The sequence below is a fragment of the Ammospiza caudacuta genome, chromosome 12 (assembly GCF_027887145.1).
Source record: "Ammospiza caudacuta isolate bAmmCau1 chromosome 12, bAmmCau1.pri, whole genome shotgun sequence".
In the NCBI taxonomy this organism is placed as follows: domain Eukaryota; kingdom Metazoa; phylum Chordata; class Aves; order Passeriformes; family Passerellidae; genus Ammospiza; species Ammospiza caudacuta.
Window position 1 is genome coordinate 5,682,116 of NC_080604.1, and position 22,769 is coordinate 5,704,884.

Below are 22,769 nucleotides of genomic sequence, written 5' to 3' on the forward strand. Positions count from 1 at the left end.
CCCGGGGTCCGCGCTGTGGCGGCGGTGCGGGCGGGCAGAGGCTCCGCCTCCCCGGCAGCCTCGCCCGGTACCCCGCGGCCATGGCGGCGGTGGCGGCGGGCTGGCTGCCGCCGTGGCGGGCGCTGGCCGCGCTAGGCCGGGAGCTGGCGGCCGAGTGGGCGGCGCAGGACGTGCGGGCCGCGCTGTGCCAGCTGCTGCTGCTCTGGCTGGGCATCAGCCTGCTGGGCGTCCGCCTGGCCTGGCGCGCCTACGGCGGGGCGGTGGCCGCGCTCTGCTACCGCACCGGCCCCTCCGGCCGCCGCTCCCCCGGCACCGCTCCCGGGGCCTCGCCCTCCCGGCCCCGCGCGCACTCCCTGTCCCCCGCCGGCCCGGCGGGACGCAACGGCGCCGCCGAGCGGCACTGCCCGCCCCGGTGAGTCCCGGCCGCTACCGGGCCCAAACCCGCTGACTCCCCGCTGACCCCCGCGGGCCTGCCCGGCTCCCTCCCCCGCGCCCGGCCAGCGCTCTCGGGGCGCAGCCCGGTGAGCGGCCCCTGCCCAGTGCCACCCAGTGAGCGTTCCCCCAGCTGCACCCTGCACCAGTACAGCCCAGTGACCGCTCGCCTGCCCGGTATGCTCCGGATGGGGCCTCTGCGACACCGGCCCCGGTCAGCCCCCCCAGCTGTGGCTTCTGACAAGTGTCCCCCAAGCTGTGCCCCCGACCTTTGAGCTCCCCACCCTGCCCAGCTGCACCCCAGAGCAGTGTGCCCCAGTGAGGGCCCCCAGCCCTGCCCACCCACACGGACAGGCCGGTGCCTGCCTCAGTGCCCGGGTGCTGTGCTGGTGCTGCCCCGGCTGTGCTCACGCTGCTTCTCTCTCTTGCAGGGATGGCCCCGCGACAGAGCCCATGAAGACACACCGGGAGTGAGCAGCACCAGGACCGCCAGCTGGGTATTGCCAACACCATTAAAGTGCTGTGCCCATCTGCTGCTCCTTGTTTTGGCATTGCCACCATAAACAGAGAGGGGGCCAGGGAAATGGGACAGGGTGTTTATTGGAGACACTGTGCCCACAGCAAGGGCTGGCCTCACTTCGCCATGTAGTACTGGGTGGGCACGAAGGGCATCTTGGTGATGACTGCAGGGTGCTGCTTCTTCCGCACCTCGACGGTGAGCTCGGTGCCAGCCCGGCTGTGCGCTGCCTCCACGTAGCCCATGGCGATGTTCTTGCCCAGGCAGGGAGAGGGACATCCACTGGTCACTGTGCCTGGGATGTGAGGATACAGGGAGGTGAATGGGGCCTGGCCAGCCCCTGTCAGTGCCATGGCCCCAGCTCAGGATCATGCCAGCCCCAGTGCCCCCACCTACCCACAGGCCTGCCTTCAGGGCCCAGGATGGCCATGTGGGGCCGGATGGCGGGTCCCACCGACGTCAGCCCCACACGCCTGCGCCTTGGCTTCTCCTTCACTTGTGCCATGATGACAGCAGCACCAGGGAAGTCCATGGCCACACGCCGGCGCTTCCCTGCAGGGTAGAGATGGGTGAGGGTTGGTGATGCCTGACTGGTCCCCTTGTACCCACTGGGGACACCCTGCTGCTCTGCCTGCCCCAAGGAGGAGGTGGAGGTGGACATACCCAGAGTCCACATCAGCCCGGCCTCAGCAGGGGTGACAGTCTCGTCGATGTCATTGCCGTAGAGGCAGAGCCCGGCCTCCAGGCGCAGGCTGTCCCTGGCTGCCAGCCCTGCTAGCCACACATTGGGGACACCCAGGAGCTGCTCGGCCAGCTCCACTGCCCGCGCCGCGGGCACCGAGATCTAGGGCAGGACACGGGCAGGGTCAGTGGGGCACGGCCCTCCCCTGCCTTGGTACCACAGCAGGGATGCTGGCACAGTTCCCTGGGTACCTCCACGCCATCCTCGCCAGTGTAACCACAGCGCGTGACCCGGCAGCCCGGCACGCCGAACACGGTTGTGGAGATGCTATTCATAAAGGACAGCTTGGCCAGGTCATCCGACAGCCCTGCCTGCAGAACCCGTGCCATGGAGGGACCTGGGGAGGCAGGTGGTGGGAAGTGCCCAGGGAAGGGGGGCAGGTGGGGAGGGTGGTGACAGGGAGGGCAGGAGGAGGGCAGGCCTGCGTGGGGCCCCCACTACCTTGCAGAGCCAGCAGCGCATTGTCTGACACCTCCAGGTGCACATCACTGCCCGTGGCCTGCAGCTGCGCCGCTCTGTCCTGCCAGGGTGACAGTGGCTGCTAGCACGGGGGCCAGGCCAGTGCCAGCCCCACGCGTGGCCATGGCCACCTCACCCTGCGCAACACCGGTGTCACCAAAAGGCAGAAGGACTCATTCCCACTGAGTCCTTCTCCCTGTCCCACCTCCCGCGGGGCTCAGGCAGCCCATACCCTCAAGATGGCCAAGTCCTTGTCAGCACAGGCGGCGTTGGACACCACGTAGAGGTGATCTTCTGACGTGTTTGTGACGATGAGGTCGTCCGTGATGCCGCCCTTGTCGTTGGTGAGCAGCGTCAGGGTGCCCTGCGGGTCACGGCGGCATTGGCAGGCTGCCTGCACCCTCCCAGGGCATCCCGGGCACCTCCGACCCCACCGGATGCCGGGTGCCTGCCCAGTGCCCCCTACCTGTCCTGGCTTCAGCTCGGCGATGTCCCCCACCACCAGGCTCTCCATGAACCTGATGCGGTCCCGGCCGTACACCAGGGTCTGCAAGGGGCCAGGGGGGTTGTGAGGTGGCGCGGCCGCCCCCCTGCTCCAGCCCCTCATCCCGACCCCGCTACCTGCAGCATATGGGAGACGTCGAAGAGGGAGCAGTGGCGGCGGGTGTGCAGGTGTGACTGCAGGTGGCCCTGCCCGTAGTGCAGCGGAAGGCTCCAGCCGGCGAACGGCACCATCCGCCCGCCGCGGTCCCGGTGCAGGGCATGCAGCGGCGTCTGCTTCAGCCGCGCCTCGCCGGCCCCGGTACCCCCGGCCCCGCTGCCCCCGGCCCCGGTACCCCCGGCCTCTCTCCGCGGCGCCGAGCCCGGGGGGCGGCGGGACAGCGCGGCGCGGCAGCCCGCCCGCAGCATCTTCCTCTTCCTCCTCCCTCCCGGCACGGCTCGGACCGGCCCCGGGGCGCCTGGGACATGGAGTCCGCCCGGCCCTGGCCCCGGCCCCCGCCCCTGGCCCGGCCCGCCCTCGGCACCGCCTCCCCGGGGCTGCCGGCACGGCCACCCCCATCCCCCAGAGACAGGCGGGCACAGGCAGGGCCAACGTAGCAGCTTTTAGTGGTGACCCCTCAGCAGCCCCGCACCCCTCGGTCCCCCCGCACGCCCTTGCAATGTCCGGGCTCTGCCCACGGGACGTGCCCAGGAGAGGCTCCCAGGGGTCTCTGGAGTGGCAGCGCTGCCCCTCGTGGCTGGGCAGAGCAGAGGGAGTCAGGGAAGGGGCACAGGGAGGGCTTGGGAGACCCGCGGGGTCAATGGCCGAGGCGGGAACGCAGGAGTCCACTCAGGCCCCGGGAGCACGGAAGGGGCACTTCTCCCCAGCTGGCACCAGCACCAGCGGGCTCAGGTGTAGGAAAGCAGGTTGACATCGTAGCAGCCATCCACCTGGGGAAGAGAGCGACTGTCACTGTCTGCACAGCACTGCTGGGATGCTCCAGCCCCTTTGGGAGGGCTCCTGAGCCCTGTGGCAAGGCCAGGCCCCTGTCAGCAGGGTGGTGGGACTCACGTCGAAGCGCCCGATGCGGGCAGCTGCCTGGCGAGCCCGGATCACCTCTGTCAGCACCCACATTTGCTGCACCTCTGTCGACACCTTCTCTGGATCGGGGAGCTCCTGGAAAGAAGTGGGCACAATGCTGTGGAGCAGTGATGGCCCGGATGGGCTGGATGATCCTGAGTTTGGGCAATGGTGTGGCTGGATGGCTTTGCCTCCCAGGGAGACAGGCACGTGATGGTGCCCACATTCCTGAGCTGCAGGTGGTTTCCCAACATGAGGTGAGCAGGGCCCCTCTCTAGGAAAACAAACCACTGGGGACATGGGTGAGTGACCCTGATCTCTGGGCGGCGTGGGGCCAACACAGCCCACCTCTGCTGGCAGGTGGCCAGGATGGGGACAGAAAGCTGATTGCTGGCTAATCATTAAAAACATAATCACGCAGTCCAGAGTTTCCCAACAGCCTCACTATGTGACGCTCCCTGGGCTTGAGGGCAGAATCCTGGGCACACGGGCTGGCTCACCCCAGGGACCTTTAGCCAGGTGGGACGTGTGGGCTCAGCAGCAGCTCTCCTGGCTGGGGCACAGCTCCCATGGGGGCACAGCTCCGTCACACTGGGCTGAGGGGTGCTTCGTGGTGATGTTGGGAAGAGCCAATCTCAGAGCAACCTCTGGCAGCTGCCTCGGATACTCCTTGCCAAGGGGAACATGATCCAAGCAATCAGCGAGGGACTGAGGTGCCCTCCCCAAACTGTGACACAGCTGGGCAAGGATTGGGAACAGCAGGTTCACTGCTGGTGCAGTGTGAGCACCGTAGCATGGAAGCCCAGCAGCAGAACTGCCCGGGCAGGTGTGGGCTGTGTGCCACCCTCCTGCAGGCAGCCCCTCCAGCTGATTCAGCAGGTTCCCACAGGCGAGCCAGCTCCCATCCTGGCCCTGCTCTGCCCGGACTTTGCCACCAAAGGTCACCATCTGCCAGGCAGATGTGGCTGGCAATCTGTAAACACGTGCCGTGGCTGTGATGCCCCTCTGCGCACATGCTGTCCTGGCTGGGCAATGTGTTCCCCAGAGCACACCCTCTGCACAGTACTGGGAACCAGCCCTGTCCCCACACGTTCCACCCAGCCTGAGCGATGCTGTGCACCCACTGCTCCCCCAGTGATGTCGTCCCTGTCCCTGTTCCCACACATCCCACCTGCCACTGCACCATGCTGTGCACCCACTGCTCCCACGGGGATGTTCTTGTTCCTGTCCCATCCCTGTGCATCCCACCCATCGGCTGAGTGGCACTGTGCACCCACTTCTCCCTTGGTGACGTTCCTGTCCCCAGACTAGAGGGCAAATAGACTCAAATGTCACCTCAAATAGCACATCCCCACGGAGATATTTTTCTTCTTAGTACTGCAAACTACTTCCAGCACAAGGCGGGTTATTTCAGGGCTCCACAGCTATTCCTGGTGAAAGCCTGGAGCCAACAAGGCAGGCATGGGCCTGGCAGCCTCCTGATGGATGCTCATGGCTGTCACCCCACAGAAGCCCCTCCTTCCCCCAGAACCTCAGCAGTGATTACTCACCCCGTGCAGGCTGGCTGGCTGCTCCGGAGGGGTCAGCTGGGAGAGCCAGGAGGGAAAATCCTTCTGAGGACTCTGAAACAGATCCAGAAGGTCACACAGGATGTTCCCAACCCTATCTCCATCCTTTACACCAGGCAGCGTGCTGGGGCTTAGAGCCTACCCCTTGTGATACTGCTTTGGAAATGTCACTTTACTATCTTTAAAGACAATTTTGTAGGGAATTCTGTGTTTTGAGTGGCTGCTGGAGCAGTCCCTTCCCCAGCACCACTGGAGCACAAGTGGATCCCAAGTGCCCCAGCAAAGGACGAGGACTTGGAGGCACATCCCTGTGTGTGCTCCCCAGAGCTGTAGGGGGAAATGCAGGCATAGAGCAGGACAGTGGCTTGTCCAGGCCCTCTGCCCATGCCTGGCAGTGGGGCAGCTCTGGCACCTGCTCACCTTCTGCCCAGGGGGGAAAATCTGCAGGTCCTCGATGGTGAAGTGGAGCCAGACTGGGGAGGGCTGTCGCAGGATGAACCGCATTGCTGTCACCTGGTCCACGTCACACAGCATCTGCAGGGCAAGGGACAGGGAGAGTAACCACAGGGGCTGGCACTGAATTTTGGGGTATCCTTCCAAAATTCCCAACCCACCCCAGGTGGAAGAAGCCCAAGGGAAGCATTGTCGCACGAGGGCTGGCTGGGCTGAGTGGGGCACAGGGACTCTGGCAGCCATGGGGGTCAGTGGGACACGGGCACTGGAGCAGGAGCCAACCTGGGGTGTGGGCAAAGAGGGGTGAGCCCCGGGCGGGGGTTGATGCCACGGGCCCATCCGGACATGCTGACCTGGTGCCGATGGAGGCAGAAGTAGTCCTGGGAGCCCTCCTCGGTGTGCGGGCAAGGCATCAGGCACAGGTCCCGCAGGCAGGTCACCCAGCGCCGGGAGCCGCCGGGGCCGGGCCGCTGCACCCGCACGCTCAGGAACGCCGTGTAGAAGTTCCTGAACACGATCTCCTGCACCTGCGGAACCGGCGACCTCAGCCCCACAACAGCATCACTCCATGTACCTGCACCGGCATCTCCCTCCAGTACTGGGACGGGCACCGGCAGTCCCCCTCCCACAGGGAGATCAGCACGCCCCCGTACCCGCACCAGCAGAGCCCCATATCGGGACCCGCACGGGCATCCCCTACTCTATTGGGATGGGCACTGCATCCCCAGCATCCCGCCCAGCATCGCTAAGGGAGGTACCCCAGCACCGGCATCCAGCCGGTTACCGGCATCCCCTCCGCCCCAGGACCGCCCCTCACATGTTCCCCATCCCGCCCACGGCATCCCTTCTGCCCTGGGACCGCCCCCGGCCTGTCCCCATACCGGCACCGGCATCCCCACCCACCCCGCCCCGCCGCTGCCCCCGGCATCCCCCGTCCCACCCCGGGAGCGACACCGCACCCGGCCCTGCACCGTCCCCGGCACGGTCCCTGTCTTCCTCCGCACCACCCCAGCACGGCCCCCGCCGGTACCGCCCCCGGCATCCCCCCGTGACTCCACGGGACCACCCCGGTACCCCCCCGCCGGTACCGCGGCGGGCGCGGCCGCACTCACATCGGCGGCAGCGCCGCGGGGGAAGCGGAGGTCGATGACGGCGACGCCGGGCCGTGCGGGCTCGGCCCCCCCGGCCAGCTGCAGGGGGGCGGCGGGGCGGGGGGCGCAGGGCAGCGGGGAGCGGCCCGGCCCGGCGGGCGGACCCGGCCCCGCCGCTCCCGACATGGCGGCGCCGCGCGGCCGCCGCTCCGGGGCGGGGCCGGCCGGGGATGGCGTCACCGCCCGCGGCCGCCGCCAGGGGGCGCCCCCGCCCCGCCGCCGCCCCGGGGCGGCCCCGCCGCGATGGGAACGGGAGAGCGGGACCGGGGGCGGGACCGGGGGCGGGGCCGCGCGGGCTCCGGGCATCCCCCGCACCGGGACCACCCCAGCGCCTCCCCACACCGGCACCGCCATCCCCGGGCGGGTTTATTTTTGTCTCGGCCCCGCGGCGCCGAGACCGGAGCTGGGGGTTGAGCACCCCCACACCACCGCTGCCCTCCCGGGGCCACCCCGGTGCCCGGGCAGCGCCGTCCCGGAGTGAAGCGGCGGGTCCGGCCCCGGAGTGCGGGGTCAGCCCTCCACCCGGGGCGCACACGGGCAAATCCCGGCTGGGGATGCCGGGGCTCGGAGCAGACGGGATGGGGACGGTACCGGTACCGTGGCGGGTCCCCCGGGGCCGGCCCGAGGGGGCTGAGCCCGTACAAACTGCTGGCAGCCGCACACCGGTTTTTAAGTCTTTTTTTTTTTAATAAAACAATCGGAGTCTGTATCAAAAATTTAGTAAAAAATTAGATTTGAGAGTTCACCGATTTTTTTTAAACTATTAACTATTCCTGGCGCTCTTTTTTTCTTTTCTTTTTCTTTTTATTATTTTTTTAAAACTTTTTTATCTTTTCCAACAGTGTCCAGGCTGGAGTGCCAGCGTGAGGCCAGCGAGGCCATTCCTGCACAGTCCCAGGGAGCAGCCGGGACAGAGAACACACCCTACTCTCATCAAAACACCCCACGGGGAGGGGGTTTTGCTTCAAATCGACCCCCCCAACCCTGGTGCTCGCTGGGAAGCAGAGAAGTTGGTCGTGGCACAGGGCTCGGCTCATCCTTCCGAGAGCATTCCCTACCCTGCTCAGCCATGGGCACCCCAGGCCAGGCTGACCCAACTCATGACTATTTTATGATGCGTGAGAAAGATAGGATTTCTTTGATTAAAAATAAAATAAAAATGATAAAAGAATCAAACCCCAAACCAAGAAGCTGATCCACCCCAAGTGGAGGAGGAAGGGGCTGGCTGGCCCCGCTGACCAGCCCGTGGAGCTCGCCTGCAGCACAGCACTGCCCTCCCCCTCCCCAAAAACTACACATCCCAGTTTAGGTAAACAGCAGATTAAATGTAAAAACTTAAACCATCAACTTCAGAAAGTCCCTTGAATTTAATTATTTTTAGGCTACCTTTCATGTTACGTCCTGTAGCTAGACACACGTGAATAGAAAAAACAGTACAGTTAGTGTTAAAGGCAAACAGCGGAGACCCAGAGTGCTACCCCAGTGCTGCCTGCTCCTCCCGACCCGGCCCGGCCCGACCCGTCCCGACCCCCCTCCCTGCCCACCGCCCGGCCCCGGCCGAAGCCCAGCCGCCGGGAAGGCGTCTTGGAGCCGAGAAATTTTTTTTTTCTATGAATAAAATAAAACCAAAGCTTGTTAGGCAAAAATAAAACAAGTGTCCCCCCGAGTCCCGCGAGCGCTGCGGTGCGGCGGGCGCAGCCGGGGAGAGCCTGCTGGGGAGCGGGCTGGGCTTTCGTGTTCCCGGCTGGCGAGGGGGCTGCCGGCCCACAGACAGCACCGGTGTGGAGCTGGAGGCCCCTTCTCCCCCGAGAGCCTCCTGTTTGTTAAGGGGGCACGTAGGGCGGTGGGGACCTGTACGGGGTCATGTTCTTCGGGCGGGAGCCTTTCCCCTCCATGGGGGCGGTGAAGGGGGGGGGAGGCTGGTAGGGCGGCGCGTTGGGGTCCTCGTCCCGCAGCGGAGTGTACTCCCCGATGGTGTCCTGGTTCAGCGGCGTGGTCTCCGGCATGCTCTGGTTGGGGTACTCTGGAGGGGGCAGTGGGGCTTTCTCCTCCTGGAGGATGAGGGGCATGCTGGAGGACGGTGGGGGCTTGGAGTCATCCAGCTCGTCGGCGAAGATGATGGGCACGCCTTTCTTAATGAAGGTGGCCTGGTCTTCGATGGTCAGCTTGCCTTTCCTCTTCTTGCGGTAGCAGATCATGGCGATGATGCCAGCCACGAGCAGGATGGCGGCCACCACCACGGCAGGGATGACGGTATGCAGGTACACATCGTCCTCGCTGCTCTTCTCGGGGTCTTTGCCTGCTGCCACCGTTGGCGTGGCCTCTGAGATCACCCTGCCATCCTTGGTCACGGGGACAAACTGGATGTGCCTGCAGCTGCCGGAACCAACCACAGACACATTCAGAGGCTTGAACTCGGGCTGCAGGACATTGGAGAAAGCTGGGCTCGGCCTGCCGGAGTCGTCCGCAATTTTTTTGCTCAAAGTCCGGATCTGCTCCCGAGGGCAAGGCTCCAGGGGCAGTGTGTTGTTGGTCCACTCCACTACGATGGAGCCTTTGGCGATGTCCTGCACTGTGATTGTGCTGCTGTTCCTGTCGCCAAATGCCAGAGCCAGCTTCTTCACCAGCATGATCTTCTTATGGATGTCATTCACCACTGCATTATGGTCCCCTTCCAGCCTGGCCTTGAACTTCACCGGAGCCTTGTCTCCATGTGGGCGCTTGTGGACATGGATTTCAAAGGCATCCACGGCAAAAAGCCCGCCCTTGTCAGTGGCATACATGAAGTACTCGTGCTTCCCAATGTGGTTGTGGTCTGGCATGCCATACATGAGCTGGCTGGTGCTGTTGAACTGCACCCATGAATTCTCCTCGATCATCTGCTGCTCCTTCAGCTTCAAGGTCAGCTGCAGCTTGTCAGTGGTAGTGTCCTCCTTGTCGTAGAAGGTATCTGACGGTATCTTAACCTCAAAGTAGGTGCCCTCCCACGCATCGACCCTGTCGATGTGGTTAGTGAGCTTGGGTGGCTCGTTGGGCTCCCAGGGCCGGGGCAGCCCGCTGGCGGTGGTGCGCACGCGGGATGGCGGAGAGGCCGTTGTCAGCTTGGAGATGGGCGATCTGGTTGTGCTGGGGGGCTTTGTTGGACGGGGCGTTTTGGGCCTGCGAGTGGGCCTTCGTGTTATTGCCGTGGAGGAATCTGTCGTGGACGGGGTGGCTGGCTTCAGGGTGGAGACTCTTGGCTTCTTGGTGGTCGTTGAGGGTGGTGTGATCACTGCTGTGGGCTCTACGTACCCAGGCATGGTGGGGCGAATCGGCACGGTGGCAGTGCCCGTGCCTTCTGCCACCCTGGTTGGCTGGATTGGCCCCAGCGTGGGCGTCTGGACAATGGGGCCTCTGGTTCTGATGGTGACCGTCGGCTTCCTCGGCAGCGGGATGGGCTCCCGGACAGGGGGTGCCATTGTCTCTGTGGGAGGCGCGATGGCGGGTGACGTCGGCGTGGGGACAATCCTGGTGGGTGGCTCTTGTGCGGCAGTGGTGGGCGGCCCGATGGCAGTCAGAGGCGTGGGGGTGGCGTTGATTTGCCGCCGCATCCTCTTTGGGAGGTGAGGTTTCTTGTTAGCAATGTGCCAGCCAACAACAGGGTAGCCAAGGCGGGCAGACATGGTTCCTTCCTTAGCTGGAGCCTCCACCTTGCTGATGTTGGGGACGCTGTTTTGGCTCAGGGAACATCCCAGTTTCCATGAGAGTAAGGCCCCGTTTTCCACCACCTTCTTTGCATTTCCTGGTCCAGCCATGAAGGCCGACATATCAAAGAGTCTGTTATTTACAACAGGAACCAACTTCATGTTGTGAAGTTCCACCTCTGAAAAGCTTCTCATTCTGTTTAAGAGTTCAATCCTCTGCTTTGGTGTCATTTTTGTTAAGTCGGCATCCAGAATGACAGTCAGGATGGTGACTGGCTCTTCCGAGCCGCACACAAAGGGCGCCGTGTCACTCGTGTCCTGCACGGCCGCTCGCACCGACTGAGGCTCGTTGTGGTCCTCCTGGTGGACCTCCACGGAGAAGACGTTCGTGGTCTGTGGCACATAGCTCCCATTGGGGAAGGGCTGCAGAGTGGTCACTGAGATGTAGTGGACACCCTTGTCTGTGTCAAGGGGCAGCCCTTCCAGGGAGCTGCTCTCTGCATTCCAGTGCAACCAAGAAGGCAAGGAGTCCTTCCCAGCTTCCGAGATCTACCAAACAAACAAACAAAAAAAAGGCTTTTAGAAGTACAGCATGAGGACAGGTTCTATCAGCAGTAACGCTTAATTTCAAGGACTAAAGAAAAAAATCTGAGGTGTAACAACTGGGGAAGGAACATCCTGGCCAGAGTATGGCAGCCGTTGCCTCCTCCTCCACATGTTGGCAAGGATGAGCTCTGCAGGGGGCACCGGACCCAAAGGGCTTAAGGAGCCACAAGAGGTCATAAAGTCCCACAAGGCCCCCTGGCCTGCAAGTGCTCCAACACTTGCTGTGCAACTGCCAAGCACAAGTGGTTCATTTTCTCTGAGGGCAGACGGGGAGTTTACGTCATGGGGACAGTGACAAAGCTGAGGGTGAAGTTATGCTGTACAGCAGAGCTGATCTAACAACTACCCCCTTCCCACTCCTTCCTCTCCCAGCTTGGCCATCTTGCTCCTTTTCTGAACCCCATCACACCCTGCCCACCCCACACACATCAAGTTCAGCAGAACATGTATTTTTTCCACTTATTTTCAGCTTGTCTCACTGTCCCCAGAGCCAGGATGACCCAGAGGGGCTGGAAGCTGGCCAGCTATGGTTCTGAGTCCCTGGCCTGGCTGGAGCACAGCAGCTCTCAACAAGCAGCAGGAAATCCTGAGAGCTACCTGGTGTTGTCCTGCTCTGCCAGAGGAACTGCAGCTGAGGATAAAGGAAGGGAGCAGACCCAGTGTAAGGGCCAGTATGGGCAGGCAGGGATGTGGCACATGGGCTGAGGAATTGCTAGACATGACACAGGACAGCATGGCAGCCTGGCTTCACCCCCAGGCTAGCTAAAAAATGAAGCATTTCACTTTCACATAGTAACTTGCTGCTGCAAGGGAAGGCTTTGTCTCAGAACACAGGCACCTCAGGACTCCAGCACACTCTTTACTACCTCCTTCAGCCCATGGGACTCTGTCTCCTGCCCTGGGTTGTAGCTGAGGCGGGTGCAAACCCCAGTTCCCAGCAGCTGACATCCCTCTGCTCTACACAGCAGAGCCGCTCAGGCTGTGCGCTGGAAGGGCGAGGCTGCCAGCTCGGCGGGCTGTGACATTTCCCGGGGTGCAGGTACTCCTGAGTGAGTAACCCGAGCTTCATCACCTCCCAGGCCCGGGGGCGTTTGGCAAGTGCGCTGGCTGGGCTTTCCAGAACTCCACGAGGCATCTCCCTGACACTCAGAGCAAACAGGATGCTTTGGGGCTCATGGAGACACATTTAGCAGCCTGGTCCTGGGTCTGGGCTCACTGCAGTCCAACACAGAGCCAGGCTCTAGCTCTCTTCCTGAAAGGGTGCTTTGGTTCTCTGCAGTTCTGTAAAGCTTATACATATTTCATAGTTTACCCAAATGCAAAGCTGGGAGAGGAGCTTTGCAAGGAAACCTGCCTGGCAGGAGCATCCCTGTATCCAGCAGCAGGTGCAGAGCCAGGGCTGGACTGCAGTGAGCCCTGGACTGCAGGTCCTGCTGGGGAAAGCCCCTGGATGGGCACACTGTGAGTGCTGGGTGCAGGCAGGATGCAGGCAGCACCTGGGGCTCACCCCCACGCTGTGGGTTCCAGCACTCTGAAGGGTCTGGGTGCACAGCTCTGCCAGAATAACGCAGGACCCAAAAGTCTTTTGGCAAGAGCAGCACAAAAAGCTTTTGTGCAAGAGCTGCAGAGGGTTTCAGCCAGCCTGGACAAGCTGGAGAGCACAGCATGAGCCACACGCTGGGCACAGCTTATAGAGCAGAGTTTAAAGCTCTCAGCACAGCTTTAGTTAACTCCTCACCAGCAACATCCCAGAGCAGAGAGTTCAGATTCCTGCTTACAGCAGCTGGAGGAAGCTGTCCCAAGGGCCCTGTCCCTCCATATATGCACCAACATGTGAGCATCCTTCCCCTGGCCTTGCTGTACCCACGTGTCTGGCAGAGGACAGGGTGTTTTGGCAGTGCTGTGGCTGTGTTCTCTCCTCCTCCACTGCAAGAACAGGAGCTGCTTTTAGCCCAGACATCCCAAAGGAAAGGCAGCCCTTCACCTGAGCTGGGCACAGGGAGCCAAGCCTTGCTCATGCAGGAACAAAGGAACGAATTGTCCTTCCTTGGCATTTCTTCTTCCAAAAGGGAACAAAGGCAGGGTCTGCTCCTGCCCAGCCAGAAGCACCGACCTGCCCCCATGTTCCTTTAAAAAAGTGTGATTTCATCACACCCTCTAAAAACTGAGATGCCAGGACAATGCTCAGTGCAATAAAGCATTTACAGTAGCAGGAGCTGGATCGTTCCACTCTTTATCCTCTTGTGCCAAAATTAGCCACTAACCTGCCCACTGTGGAGGAGGGCTGGGCTGGGCACACATAAGGAACAGAAACAGGGGGAGCCAGGACAAAGCCACAGCATTATTGAGGCTTACACAATCAAGAAGAATAAAAACTTTAATAGTGAGTGGTTAAATTCACTCTGAGTGTGTAATTTTAGGCTACATTTGGAACAAATCTTCCCCTTCTGTGCACTCTGCAAAAGCCCTTAATTACAGGATCACACACTCCACAGAGCTTTCCTGAGAGCTGGAGTTCTCTGCTGCTGCCTCCCCCTGGGCACTGCCATGACTTGAGGAGAAAACCTACAAGCAGCAGTATTTTACCCAGTCTCATGCCACAAGGTGATTCTTCCTTCAGACATCTCTGCTCCTACTTCTGACAGCCAAACTCACTTCAGAGAGGTGCCTGACCCCACATGCAGAAATGATGGTGAGGGAGGCACAGGCCAATCTGAGCATTTCCTGCTTGGAAAACCATTTTTAACCTACAGTTCACATGTAGGGCCCATGCTAGAAAAGGAAACTGCAGCCAGACAGATTCACACAAAAAACTAGGCTCTCCTGAAAAACAAAAGCAGGCCAAGCAATCACTGACTGGGATGACTTGTTCTAGCAGGGATGCGACAGTTGCAAAACATTTATAAACCCACTTAAACTTGATTTAAAAAGAGCTGAGCTAGTTCAGCTGTATTCAGCCTGTGAGGAGATGTGGACTGTTTCTAAAGGCTCTGCAAGAGATGATTAAGAAAATCAAATTTATGTGGATTACTCCTATGAAGCCTGTGCCTCCACTGGGAAATCTTGGAGAAGGCAACAAGTCACAAGCATGCCATTTCTCTGCACTGCTTTAAACACAGCTACTGACCTGATAGCAGAAATCATCCATGTTCATGTGACAAAGGAAGAGCCCAGAAAGATTAGAATGGATAAAAAAAAGTTATTAGCATGATGGATAAAAATCTTGCTCCTAAACAAATGCTGACCAGCCTTGGCGTGGGTCTGTCCTGTCCACGTCACTGCTGTTTTTGCAGTGCTGTGAACTGTGAGGAGGGAGACCTGGACTCTGTTCCAGTAATGTTTCCTTCAAATATTGCTTCAAAGGGTATTTGTTAAGGCTACACATAGTTAATGATTTGGGATCTCTAGTTTTCATGTTAAAAGTTTTCCACTTTTCTATGTATGCAATAAGTATCAGCCTTAAGCCCTGCCATTTCCTTCAAGGGGTCTGGTTTCAAAATAACTCTTCCATTGCCCAAGTTTAAAAAAAAAGGCTGTCTTTGTTTTCTCATTATTTGAGATAATTGTAAATGAATGCTTATTGGCTAAAGATTACACAAGCCTGGCAGTGTATCGAAGACCATTAAAAAATAAGCCATGATTGTGATTTAAAATACATACAGTGAGTGGTCTGGCTGGTTTTGAAGACCTTGTTCACAAAATCCTTTCAGATAGACATGGCCTGTTATTTTTAGGCCAGCCAAGAGCAGTCAGCTCATGAAAGAAGATAGCTCAGTTTGACTTGTTTTTTTAAACTTGGATCTTAAAGCCCTGTAGCCAACAAGACAAAGATAAGCAAAGGAGCAGTGAGCAAAACTGCTGCCTCGAGGGAATTCAGTCAAAAACTGCATTCTTACTTACAAGAGGGCCCTTTAATCCTCCAGGTATTTAGTCCTCCTCCTTCTGATGAATCCCCTGAAGAGAAGGCAGTGAGCCCTTCGCCAGGAGACAGGAACCAGAGGATCCTGCCACAGGTCTCCACTATGGCACACCACTATGAAATCTTCCCAGTCCTGGAAGTACCCAGTGGGATCTGCCCTGTCTGTGCTGACAGACCCTCACACAGGCAGCAGCAGCAGCTGGGAGTCAGCTCCTTTCAAATGAGTCCTAAAACCCCCCTGATGACTGTTTTTGGGCAGGGTCAGCATGGACATCCTGCAGCTCTGCCAGATCTCCCACTGCCCCTTCCCCTCCCTGTGTTCAGCAGCTGCTGAGAGACAGACCCTGTGCCAGGGTTTTATCTGGGGTGCAATTACTGATGGCAATTTACTGTAGCCAGGCTCCCTCAGCATCATCACCCCAACACACATGGCCAGCAATGAGGAATATCCCAGCTGGGCCCTCCAGAAGGTGAACTGAGCTGAGCTGAGCCCAAATGACTGACCCAGCCAGTCACACCAAGTCTGCAGGCTCAGGCTCCTGCAAGCAATTAACCAGCAGGCAGGGGAGGAAAATGGAAATTCAAATGCAATTCAAATGCAAATATAACTGCAGAGAAAGAGTCAAGTCTAAGCTGTTTGCCTAAGCCCAAGCTTTATCTTAACTCCCCTGCTAGTGCTGCAGCATGGGCAGTGCTGGCAGCAGAAGCAACAGGCAACCTCAGCCCCAATGAGATCCATGGGCAGGCAGATTCTCATTGCCTTGTCCCACACAAACTGGGGGAGGGACACTGGCTTCAGAGCCACCCCAGTGCTGCTGGAACTGTGGGCACTGCAAGGAGCACAGGAGTCAGAAGTGATGGGCATGGGGCCTGCAGGCTCCAGCTCACAGGACAGTCCTTGTTTTGGGAGGCAGGTTCTGCCTGTGGATCCATCAGGTGCTCTCCTCAGCTGGCACAAAGGCTGCACTGTGCCTGCACACCAAGCTGTCCAGGAACCACAGCCCCAGGCAGGTCCCAGAGGCTGGAATGGAATGTGATGGTGCAAGGCAGGGGCTGGACAGCCCTCAGCACACAGCTGCCAGAGCCTGCCGGAGTTCAAGTGTTTGGACAAAGTGGACAAAGCTTTTAGACATATGGCAACTCTTCATGTTGTTCTGTGCTGGGCCAGGGCTTGGAATTGGTGGTCCTTGTGGGTCCCTTCCAACTGTGAATATCCTGTGATCCTATGAAGCTGTGAGGCTTTGGCCCCAAGGAACAGTCCTGCCAGGGAGGTTGGCCTGTGTGCATCCAGGAGAGGTCCTGTGAAGGAGCCTCCAACCTTACTTGGCACCTCCTTTTCTCAAACACAACACAACTGCAAATTAGGACACTAGAAGACCATATCTAGAAACACAAGGCCCAGAAAACAGTGGTGCAAGGAGGATGGGCACCTCTCAGAGCCTTCTGCTCACTGGGCACAGCTTACTGTGCTGCTGCAGTGCTGTGCTATGGGAAAGCTCAGGCTGGAGACAGGAAAGTTGTGCTTGGCACAGCGAGCAGGAAGGACTTGCAACACAGATTGCTTCCCTGTGGAGGAGACTGCCTTACCTGCCAAGGTTTTTGGGTATCCTCAGCAGACACTGCTCCTCTGGGCTGCTGTGTACCTTGCTCAAAAGACCCAGGAACTCACGGACAAAACAAGCACAGGACATCTCATGCAGATGTCTCTGCCCCTGGAAGTCTAAAAACAGCCCAGAGACTGGACTGGCTCTCAGAAGTACGTCAGCCTCGGTGACCCGAGCCTTCATTACCAGCAGGAGCTCACCGCCTCTGCTCAGAGACCAAAAGCTACACAAGAACAGCCAGTAATTGGTGCTTCCTTTGTGCACAGGTAGGTCAGGATGCTTGAGCTAACCCCACATTCTGGTCCCAGCCAAAGCCCTGCAAAGCCCCTCCTGTATGTCTCCATGCAATGAAGCTGCTGCTTTAGAAAAACAAATCAAACCCAACCCAGAAAGCTGAGCTAAGGGAGAATAAGGCTTGCAGAGGCCACATCACTGGTCCTGGCCCTCATCTTCAAGTTCAAACCTCAACCTCTCAAGGACCAGGCAGCAAAGCTACTCAAAGTAGCTGCTCTACTTTTATGTGCTCATGACAACCTGAATGGGAAGTTTACATGTCTCCTGCTAATCTGCATTTTCCAGCCATTCAAGGAGCGAGTGAAGCCTCACGCACAGAAAGCAGCCCCCTCCTATGTGGATGTGGGCTCAGCCTGCCCTCCACAGGAGCTGGGCTTTGTCTGAGCAGCTCCTTTACTATCAGTGAAATGGCTCTGCAAAGGTGCAGGCTGAGCAGCTACGCCCAGCTCATGCCACCCTCGCATACCCCTTCCATGACGGCTTCTTTTCCAGCTGCGCCTCTGTGCTGGCTATAAGGACACCATTCAGCGTCCCACTCTGCCTGGGCAAGGGAACACAACAGCTGTTTCACTGGGAGGTCACTACAAAACATTGAGTGTCCCAAGAAATCCTCCTTTCATCGGCCCATGCAAGCAGCTTGGAAGGATTTGTTTGGCCTTATTGTTGGAGCGGGCAGGCGCAGCCCGCCCGCGCCAGGGCTGGGGTCAGCACGGGCTGCCCACACCCAGCTCTGTCCCTTGCCCAGGGGGCGAGCACGGGGCAGGAAAAGCCTCAAACAGCTTTAAAAAAAAAAGTTTGGTCGGGCTCTTCTTTCAGCGCCACTTTTTATAAGCGAAAGGCCAAAGGGAAGCAAAAATACCACAGAGCTGGGATGCCAAGTGCTGGGGGTTTAGTGCTGCCACCGCACAGCTAACCAGCCCTGGCAATTTATTCCTCCCATCAGCAGATTGCTGGAAAGCTGGCTTTCAAGAGCGTGGCAAGGAAAGGCAGACCAGATCTTGCAGCCTCAGGTCTGCTCCTTTGCAGGATTCTCATTATTGTCACATTCCTCTGTCTCCTTGGATGCTCAAAGCAACAACCTGTAAGAGCAGGACAAAACAAGGAACCTCCCAGCCCGTCTGAAAAGCCAGTTTATAATTAGATCGAGTCACATTTTCCACTCCTCCAAATTCAGAGTTTGTTACTAAGCGTGCACTGAAAATACCAAATTCTCTGACTCGGTCACTCCCTGCAGGAAAAAGATAAGCCCCCTCAGCCTCCCCCCAGGAATCTTATCAGCTCATCTTATCACTCAGATTGCAGCGTGGCAACCAAGCAAAACTCTGCCCAAGTCTTCCTTTGCCTGGACCTGTTCCAGGCACTGCCATTTATCCCCCGTGTGCTGCCTGTAAATAGCGGCTGTTGCTGCACCTCCCAGTTAGTCCAAGGAAACCAGGGACCCCAGGGAGGAGGTGAAGCTCAAATGCCTTGACAGAGAGAGCCTTTTAAGATACCCAGCTTGATGACACAGCCCCTCGGGAGTGCTCTTTGCTTCTCTTCTTCCTTTGAGAAATGCCACTTTAATAAATCTCACATTCAGTTAAAATGCTTTGAAATAAAGATCATTGCAAGAGGAGAAAAAACCCAAACCTCAGTATTTTGTGGTTTTCTTCCCTGAAAGCAAGTGTGTCCTGGCACTGAGGCTGGCTGTCAACATCCAGCCCTTGGCTTTGGGGTTGGAGCAGGACTGAGGTGAGCAGCACAGCCCTGACAGTAGATACCCATGTCAGGACTCCTGCAACCCAATCTCTGTGGATCCTGTTTATAAATCAAGGTCCCTGACATCTGATGAGAGCAAAGCTGTTCAATAAAAGCTGCTTCAGCAGATGACAAATAGAACAACCATTGGAAACTCAGCCTCCTGCCTGGAAAGTTTAGTGGTGGACTTGGCAGTGCTGGGTTAATGGTTGGGCTGGATAATCTAAAAGCTATTTTCCAACCTAAACAACTCTGTGATTCTATGAAAGCAAGACTCCCTTTTTCCCAGATGGATATCCAGTCTCTGATAACCTCCAAACCCGCTCCATAGCTGCACTGTGCAATTAATCTGAGTGAATTCTGTTCTAATCACTTTCCCACCAGCTGTGTTTGCTTACAGAGACAGCTTCTCAGGGCCTCTGCTGTGCGTTTTACCTGTCTTCCCAACAAAGCCCTGTGGAAACCATGCACTTCAAACCAAAAAAGAATGAGGGGCTAAGACACAGCTGGGAATGCTCACCTGTGCTCACCTGAGCTCCTCAGCACTGGCTACAAACCCACCCCACAGTGAACACTCTCAGGACTGAAGGCAGGTCAGCAGCTTTGCACAACCTCCAAGGAAGACACAGCAAATCTCCTGCTCTGGCAGGGATGTGCCTTGGGAAGCAGTACACACCAGGACTTTCTCTCCTTCCAGCATGCTTTATAGAGCCTTCTTGAAATAAAAGTTATTTGATAGTGTCTCTGTGTATTGCAGGTATATGCATTTAGGATATCAGGTTGTGCAAGGGCTCAATTCCCCTTGTGGGGACAGCATACCCTGGCTGGTGGGATGAGTGCAGACCCATGTCTGTGGTGGCAGCAGCCACCACACCAAGTCATGCACCTCACCTTTTGTCCTCTTCTGGGACTCAACAACTGGAAGCAGCAAAAACTACAGACCAGGATATTTCAGCTGATAGGAAGATGTCCAAACCAAAGCAAAGCAGACATGGAAAAGCAAACGATTGTAGGATATATCAAACAAAGTTATTTATAGAAGAGAAAAGGAAGTTTGATGCTTTTATAAAAGGTTCTGGTAAAATTTCATCTGGAATGTTTTGTAACACTGTGGTCATGCAAACATAAGAAAAATAAACTCAAAGTGGAGGAGGTGCAGAAGACAGCTGCAAAGTTTAGGGGAAGGAAAGAAAGCTTATTTTATGAGAAAGACTAAAGAGGTTGGCTTGTTTAACCTAATAAAATCAAGATGGGGAATATGCCTGTCACCTATAAATACATAAGGGAAGTAAATATTATGAAGGTAGAATTGATTTAGGCTAAAGGGCAGCACATATAAATATTTCTAGCCATCTCTAAATTTAGGCTAGAAGCTGCATTTTTAATCAGAGCAGCCAAATTCTGGAGCAGCTTCAAATGGAAGTGGCAGGAACAGGAAATCCAACTGGTCTTTGACTGGAGCCTGATCTGTTCTCTGACAGGACACAGCTGAGAGGTAACAGGTCACACTCCACACAGCCCTCATGGAAATGGGGTTAAGAAGATGATGACTGGTGAAGGTACCAGCACTAATGCCCATGTTTACTCTGTCCTAGTCAGCATCTGCCAGGAGCCAGTGGCAACCCACCCATACATTGTCTGTATGGCAAGGGGGCTGTAGGATATGGGGAAATTGGCTGTTTTAACCCAAACCTCTTAAAAATACCAATGTTTTGGTGTCAGATGTGACAGAAAGGGCTGCAAGATGTCTTTTAGGAAGCCACAGCAAGGAATTTGAATTCCCAGCCACGTCCAGACAGCAGGAGAGCAGTCTTACAGCCAGAAGCCCTGCTGTAGTGAGGAAGCGAGAGGACAACATCTGGACTGACCTGCTGCCAAACCCAACAGCTGGAATACCTGCAAGCTCCAGCTGCTTTTCAGAGGCCATGATACTGCCTGACCAAGGCACTTGCTTGGGAACACAAGGCACAGGGGAAGGGTGTTACCACAGCCTCAGTGCCTTGCAGGCAGCTGGCCCTGAGCAACATGAAAACAGACTCTGAATTTCAGACACGTGGTAGTTTTTTACTTCTTTTCTCTGCAGCTTGAGCACATTCAAATAAAGTTGCTTTTGTCCTTAGCCACAGAACTCTCACCTGTTGCTCAGCAGCTCTGGGGGTGGCAGGGAAAGGCTGGGGGCTGCTCCAGGAGCACATACCTGACTGTGCAGGAGTGCATGCCTGCGGGGCACTCCTCCGCCACCGCTGCACATGCCTGGCGTTGTTTCCATCCCACAACCCAGCTTGCAGATAAAAGTATTTTGTCTACAGCTGGCTGGAATCTGCTAACAAGCAGGGAGAGGATCTGAGAAGGAGCTTCAAGGCGATCCCCACCACAATCCTTGAAATAATCAGTGGGAATCATCTAGAAATTAAGCAATCACACTTACTCCAGGCTCCAGTGGGAGTATGGGGACAGGAACTGTCAGCAATTTTTTAAAAATAAAATATTGTAGACAATTTCTTTGAAATTAAAGAGGAAAAAATACAGGTAACCATATCTCACTGTAAACCCTTCTCCATCTTAGAAGGCACAGAAGTCCTTATTCTTTCTTAGCAGGGTTTAAGTACACCAGAGACCAAGATTCACAAGTATTATGCTTTTACTGCTTCAGCTGAGAAATGCCAGGCAGCCTGAGAAAAAGACCAGAGCACTCTGCCCAGAAACTTACCAGTAAAACAAAAATGCATCCTAGCACCCAAAATTGCCCACGCAGTTCTCACTAGCCAGGGATCAAATCCCCATAGCAAAGGTCAGCTGTGCTCAGCAGCCAGCATGCATTCTCTGCAAGGAGAGCCTTTCCAGAGACAGCAGCTCGGTGAGAGCCTGCTGCACTTTTAAAATCAATTTCAAGGTGAACAGATGCAACAAGCACTCGGGTAAACCCAGGGATAAGCATGAAAATCGCTCCCAGAGTTTGCTGAACTCCACACAACCAGCAGCTGCTGGGTCCTGCTGAGCCCAGGCCTGTCCAGGCTCTCCAGGAGTGTTGGTGATGGTCAACACACCTCACACCTACATGGCAGAGGCAGAATTTGAAGCCATCAGGTGGGGTGGAAATAATCCATCAGTATTTTCCTGCAGCTACTTGAGCTATCACAGACGACTTTTGTGCCAGGAAAAGATGACAGAGGAAGCTGTGGTGTTATATAAATACTGACACTTATTCTTGCCATCAAAACAGCTATTAGACAACACCAGAACAAGCCACTTGGATGCAAAATCCCAACCCAAAGTTATCATTTCTGTAACATGAGATCTGGGGCTCACCACAGGCTCTGGCAGCCTGGTGCTGTACAGGTGGGTGAGGCTGGCAGGGACCTTTCCATGGGTCAGCACAGAGGCACCAAGCCCAGCCTGGCCCCTTCCCTGACTCCTATGGCCAGGGGCTCACCCGCTGCCCTCCTCCCCCTGTCTGACCCTCTGTCCATAACAGCTGCATTCTTCAGATTTTCTGCCCACCCTGGCACATTGTGGTCTGGCACCCTTGCTGGAGCCAGCAGGATCACGTATCAGGATTGGGATAACTGTGGGACTGTACACAGAGCTAAACCAAACCTGCCTTCCAGGAGAAACTGAGATGTCAGACTTGCTCCTGACTTGCTCTCCATCTCCCTCTGATCTTCTAAGACACACCAGAAGCTTGTATTTTTCTAATGCTTTATAATGCTCTTTGAAAAGAAATCCTGAGACTGGAAGGCAGTTCTTCTTTTTAAGGAGAGAATTTTCTGAATTCCATGTGATCCAAGCAAACCCTTCCAGGAAAGGACTAACAATGAGCACACCTGTGTTTGGCCATGTCCCTACCTTCCTCTGGGCTATTCTAACCCTCTCCTGCACTCAGGACGGATTCCAAACTCAGTTTTCAGGTCCTTGCAGTGCCTTGTATGAGTTTAATTCAGATAAGGGGAAAGGCTACCATCTTTCCCAAGGGGACTTAGAGGCAAGGTCAGGACAGACAGTGTCACAGGCAGCCCAAAGCCCCGCTGGCAAGACAGGGTCTG

At 56.9% G+C, this 22,769-nt stretch overlaps 4 protein-coding genes across 6 annotated transcripts in view; 1 reads left to right on the forward strand and 3 right to left on the reverse strand.

The window, feature by feature from the left end:
* The first annotated feature begins 80 nt into the window (after positions 1-80).
* Positions 81-959, forward strand: TCTA (T cell leukemia translocation altered). The gene is made up of 2 exons (XM_058813171.1): positions 81-412; positions 864-959. The coding sequence occupies exons 1-2, from the start codon at positions 81-83 to the stop codon at positions 904-906; spliced, it is 375 nt and encodes a 124-aa protein (XP_058669154.1). The 3' UTR covers positions 907-959.
* A 58-nt stretch (positions 960-1,017) lies between these two features.
* AMT (aminomethyltransferase) lies at positions 1,018-3,076 on the reverse strand. Of its 2 annotated transcripts, XM_058813052.1 has the most exons (8): positions 2,772-3,076; positions 2,617-2,697; positions 2,383-2,514; positions 2,133-2,211; positions 1,883-2,028; positions 1,613-1,793; positions 1,346-1,501; positions 1,018-1,244 (listed from the first exon to the last, which is right to left on the reverse strand). In XM_058813052.1, the coding sequence occupies exons 1-8, from the start codon at positions 3,057-3,059 to the stop codon at positions 1,066-1,068; spliced, it is 1,242 nt and encodes a 413-aa protein (XP_058669035.1). In that variant the 5' UTR covers positions 3,060-3,076; the 3' UTR covers positions 1,018-1,065. The 2 variants fall into 2 exon arrangements, with proteins under 2 accessions (XP_058669035.1, XP_058669036.1); XM_058813053.1 differs by lacking the exons at positions 1,883-2,028; positions 2,133-2,211.
* A 231-nt stretch (positions 3,077-3,307) lies between these two features.
* Positions 3,308-7,009, reverse strand: NICN1 (nicolin 1, tubulin polyglutamylase complex subunit). The gene is made up of 6 exons (XM_058813158.1): positions 6,845-7,009; positions 6,086-6,259; positions 5,700-5,813; positions 5,262-5,333; positions 3,703-3,807; positions 3,308-3,581 (listed from the first exon to the last, which is right to left on the reverse strand). Exons 1-6 carry the CDS (start codon positions 7,007-7,009, stop codon positions 3,540-3,542), a joined length of 672 nt encoding a protein of 223 aa, XP_058669141.1. The 3' UTR covers positions 3,308-3,539.
* A 1,427-nt stretch (positions 7,010-8,436) lies between these two features.
* DAG1 (dystroglycan 1) overlaps positions 8,437-22,769 on the reverse strand; it is a 49,585-nt gene continuing 35,252 nt past the window's right edge. For both annotated transcript variants that reach the window (XM_058812711.1, XM_058812712.1), the window contains exon 3: positions 8,437-11,115. In XM_058812711.1, the coding sequence (XP_058668694.1) occupies positions 8,707-11,115 (2,409 nt within the window). In that variant the 3' untranslated portion in view covers positions 8,437-8,706. The remainder of the gene's footprint in view (positions 11,116-22,769) is intronic.

Excerpts from the sequence above, each read along its gene's own strand:
- TCTA (XM_058813171.1), top strand. The coding sequence starts at position 81 with ATGGCGGCGGTGGCGGCGGGCTGGCTGCCGCCGTGGCGGGCGCTGGCC. Across the intron at positions 413-863 it reads GAGCGGCACTGCCCGCCCCG|GGATGGCCCCGCGACAGAGC; the intron begins GTGAGTCCCGGC and ends TCTCTCTTGCAG.
- AMT (XM_058813052.1), bottom strand. The coding sequence starts at position 3,059 with ATGCTGCGGGCGGGCTGCCGCGCCGCGCTGTCCCGCCGCCCCCCGGGC. Across the intron at positions 2,212-2,382 it reads AGGACTTGGCCATCTTGAGG|GACAGAGCGGCGCAGCTGCA; the intron begins GTATGGGCTGCC and ends TCACCCTGGCAG. Across the intron at positions 1,245-1,345 it reads CCCTGAAGGCAGGCCTGTGG|GCACAGTGACCAGTGGATGT; the intron begins GTAGGTGGGGGC and ends CTCACATCCCAG.
- NICN1 (XM_058813158.1), bottom strand. The coding sequence starts at position 7,009 with ATGTCGGGAGCGGCGGGGCCGGGTCCGCCCGCCGGGCCGGGCCGCTCC. Across the intron at positions 5,334-5,699 it reads TTTTCCCCCCTGGGCAGAAG|AGTCCTCAGAAGGATTTTCC; the intron begins GTGAGCAGGTGC and ends GATCTGTTTCAG. Across the intron at positions 3,582-3,702 it reads CCCGCATCGGGCGCTTCGAC|GTGGATGGCTGCTACGATGT; the intron begins GTGAGTCCCACC and ends TCTCTTCCCCAG.